We start from the raw sequence: 3,621 nt of genomic DNA, 5'->3' as shown, positions 1-3,621 counted from the left end.
TTAATAGTTTCACTACTTTTAACTATAAGACCAAAACATCATCTGCCTTGCAATTATTTCAGAGGACAGTGACTGTGCCTGCTCTATAGGAGTCCTTCCTCCCAGCAAACTCTATTTAAGCTGAGGTACAAGTGCAGTTAACCATAGACAGTTCTATAGATACTATACTTGATGTTGTTAAATAGGTGGATCCCCTATTCAAACATATTTTATGATTTCAAACACTGCATCCAGTAGACTACTTGGGGAAAAGACATGAAAATGCGCATAAAAAACAGAGACAGGTAACATACACTGTTAAAAATAAGGAGTTTTACAGGTTCTCAACATAATGAGAGTCAAGCATGCAAAACTTAACTACTTACTAAGGCTTGATGACTACTTACTAAGGCTTGACACTGTAATATTCTTCTGGTGTCACAATTTTCAATCCACCAAAGTAGTCCAGGACCCAAATATTGGTGATGTTGAATTTGGCAAAGAACCAGTTATGATCCTTAGGCCAACTTTCCATTTCAGGGTGGCGACTGAATAATGCTTTTTTTGCTAAGCCCGCTTCTGAATCATTCACCTAAACAATAGCCAGCAAAATATTACAATAAGATACAGTCACGCAAAGACATATTTAAGCTAAAGAACCACTGCTGGCTGCAGTGCGCTCTTTTCAGTTTAGCCATGCCTTATCCCAAAGGGGTTATTACTGTGGCAGAGTCCACTCATCTTCAGTGTGGTGTACAACTGTATATGAGACAGACAAAACCTCCAAGGTATCTGATTTTAATATTAAATTAAAAGGGTGCTTTTAAAGTAAGTGTGAGCCAGCAAGTACTTTATCAACATAAGAACACATTTTTCAACAAGTCCCAAAACAGAGAAGTATGGATTATTGCTGAATTATTACAATTAAATATTTTAGGTGTTATTTTATGTCCTCTGTACCTGCCTACTCAAACAGACACAAACAGATCCAAACATGTTCAGATGCATGCAAACACACACATACACACACACAAATAGGAATATACAACAGAATCTACAAGAGAAGGGAAGCCGAAATGTGTGACAGCATCTAACATACAATGTGCAAATATTTAAAGGGTTAAATCAACACATTAGAGCTCTGGGTATAGTACAAGAGGAACCAATGAAAATAAACATTTCTATTACTGATGAGAAACTCATGACAGCAATTAAACGATTGCTGGAGTGTGATGTGCAAATATACGAGGTGAGAAAACATCAAGTAAGAATTTAGACTATCATATAAGAGAGAGTAATGACGATTAGTCTTCATTCTCAATCATTATCCTTAATAATGATTAAGATCTTCAATGAATAACATGCGCAACTCTAAATTCCTTCTATGGGACTCTACAGCACTGGTGCATAAAAGAATACTGCCGTGGCAGCAATGCTACAAGTAATACAATGCACTTTTTCTGTCTCTATAGCTGAGGTTAATATTTACTTCAGTAAAGTTCTGGAAGCGCATATGTCACACTGCATGGACCAAAGAATTTAACTGAAGAGACAGAAAAACCTTCACACTTCACTCACAAGAGAATTGTCTTAGACTTTTTAGTTTCAAAACAGGTCTAGAGGAATGAGGGAGATTTCCTTCATTACAATATTGTCCTGCCTAGTATTGCTCTGCCAAGTCCCCTGCTAATGACGTGACAACGTATCTCTTGTAAATATCACGCGGTAACTTCATTTTTCTCACACAAACTATGAGCTAGCCTCCTGGCATCACAGCACGTAACATCTCTCCATATACTTTCCCACAGAAATTCTAACCTTTCTCTTCTTCATCCACTAAACAATATTATTTGATGCACGCAACCTTGTCAAGCATCAACTTTCAGCTCCTTACCTTCACAATACTCCCACAGAAGATTATGTGGGCACAGAGGGGATTCTGGGGATCATATCTGTGCTTCTTGCAGTAAGGCGTCTGTGCCAAAGACACGGTTAAGGAGGCATTTGAATTGATCTGAAATACAAGTAGTAAGGTAAGAGGTTTACATGCTTTTGTGAGAAAAATGTCATACCCGCCATATTTTCAGCTTTTGATACTTTATTCAGTTCAGTATTACTGGTAAAAAGAACACAGCTGTCATCTTTTCCTAACTATATCTGATGACGATGAGATCTGAATCTGAAAGAAAGCCCAGTTTAGATGTGTGCTGAAGCTTGTTATCATTAAATGCACACCTCACAAAACAGCACTCCTTAAAACTCTGAATTCAATATACAGTCTAGTCTGATATTTTCCAATTCACATCCATAGAGGAGAGTACAGAGGACAAGGAGATACTGTGAACTTCATTAAGCTAATTCCGGTGGAAGGACAAAGAGTTATTGAAAGGTACCTAACTGAGTTTCACAGATGTTGATAAAAATACTTAAAACAATAACAAACAACCTCCCCTCTCAAAACAAGCCTTCTGGCTGCCCCCAAACTGATCAGCTCTTTTGAAGTTTAAAGTGAATTTTAAAAGTTAGGTTTAAAAAATTCTGAGTATTTAAGTAAGACACCTAACTTGAAGAATTAAAGAATCTGTATCCAATTGTTTTTCTAAAACCGGTTTGGTGAACACAGCTCGAGAAGTATTGGAGCAAAACAGGATTGCCTACTGCAGAATGGCACGTACTAAAGTTCATGATCTCCCGCCAATGCAAGTTCATGTGCTTTGAGAAATTTCACTAAAAGAGCTCATCTCAGGAAAAAAAAAATAAACTCAGAAAGTCACTTAAGCACTACTCAGAGTACCAATGAACTGATGAAACAGGAGCAACCACCTGACAGATAGGAAGCTGCTTAACTCCAAAAGAGCTGACTCATGATTACTCTGCACAATCTCCTCTCTCTCCCTTACACGTGACTCTCACAAGACAAATGTTTCTCCTCTGCAACAGCAGAATAAGGATCTGTTGAGGAGCCTTCTGAAGGAAAATGTTCATTAGCAGTTTAGACCATGATTTTTACATTATTCTGAAAACAAAAAGGATGTAGTTGGGGTGGAAAAGGAGATACTATAAGAGATAAATTAGGCTTTCTACAGCACTTACATATATAGTTTGCTACATTAGAACAGTTTAATTAAAACCTGACAAGGAACAAACAAAAAAGGCTTACAGTAAAACAAAGTCTGAAAAATTCCCATTATTTAAGGTTGGTGTTCATTTGTTTTAATAGTACTGTAAGTTACTAGAACAAAAAAAGTTTTCTAAAAAAGGAGGCCTACGATCACTCTGTCCCTAACTTTTTAGCCAACTCCCTTGACCACAACCTAGCAAAAGCCCTGAGACAAGGCCAACTACAGATACACTCACACAGCCTCAGCATGCCAGTCTGCTGCCTTTTGTTGTGTGCTTGCCTTTACAACAAGCTCCAGTGATCTACTTACTATTCCTTCCTTTCCTTACTATTCCCATTGGCCTGTGTAGGACCCCCCTTTACTCAAGTCCCCACACTGGCCATTTCTAATCCTTTGATATTTTTTGTGAAGTTCTCCCTGTTTAAATATTCAGTGGCCCCTCATTTCTCCGGTCAGTGCTTCTGAAAGCTTCAGCCACTTCCCCTACCAAAGCGCTGCTTAGCAATTTTTCAGACCATGA

The 3,621-nt window shown here is 38.0% G+C and overlaps 1 protein-coding gene across 1 annotated transcript; it reads right to left on the bottom strand.

Moving 5' to 3' along the window:
* Window positions 1–385: 385 nt before the first annotated feature.
* Window positions 386–1,993, bottom strand: CREG1 (cellular repressor of E1A-stimulated genes 1; the record flags this gene model as incomplete). The annotated part of the gene is made up of 2 exons (XM_010076875.1): window positions 386–571; window positions 1,874–1,993. Coding segments are annotated over 2 exons (306 nt in total), but the record flags the coding sequence as incomplete, so codon positions are not given.
* Between the last annotated feature and the right edge of the window lie 1,628 nt (window positions 1,994–3,621).

The sequence above is a fragment of the Pterocles gutturalis genome, unplaced genomic scaffold, assembly GCF_000699245.1.
Source record: "Pterocles gutturalis isolate BGI_N339 unplaced genomic scaffold, ASM69924v1 scaffold7833, whole genome shotgun sequence".
Taxonomy (NCBI): Eukaryota; Metazoa; Chordata; class Aves; order Pterocliformes; family Pteroclidae; genus Pterocles; species Pterocles gutturalis.
This window is presented reverse-complemented; position numbering and strand designations above follow the sequence as displayed.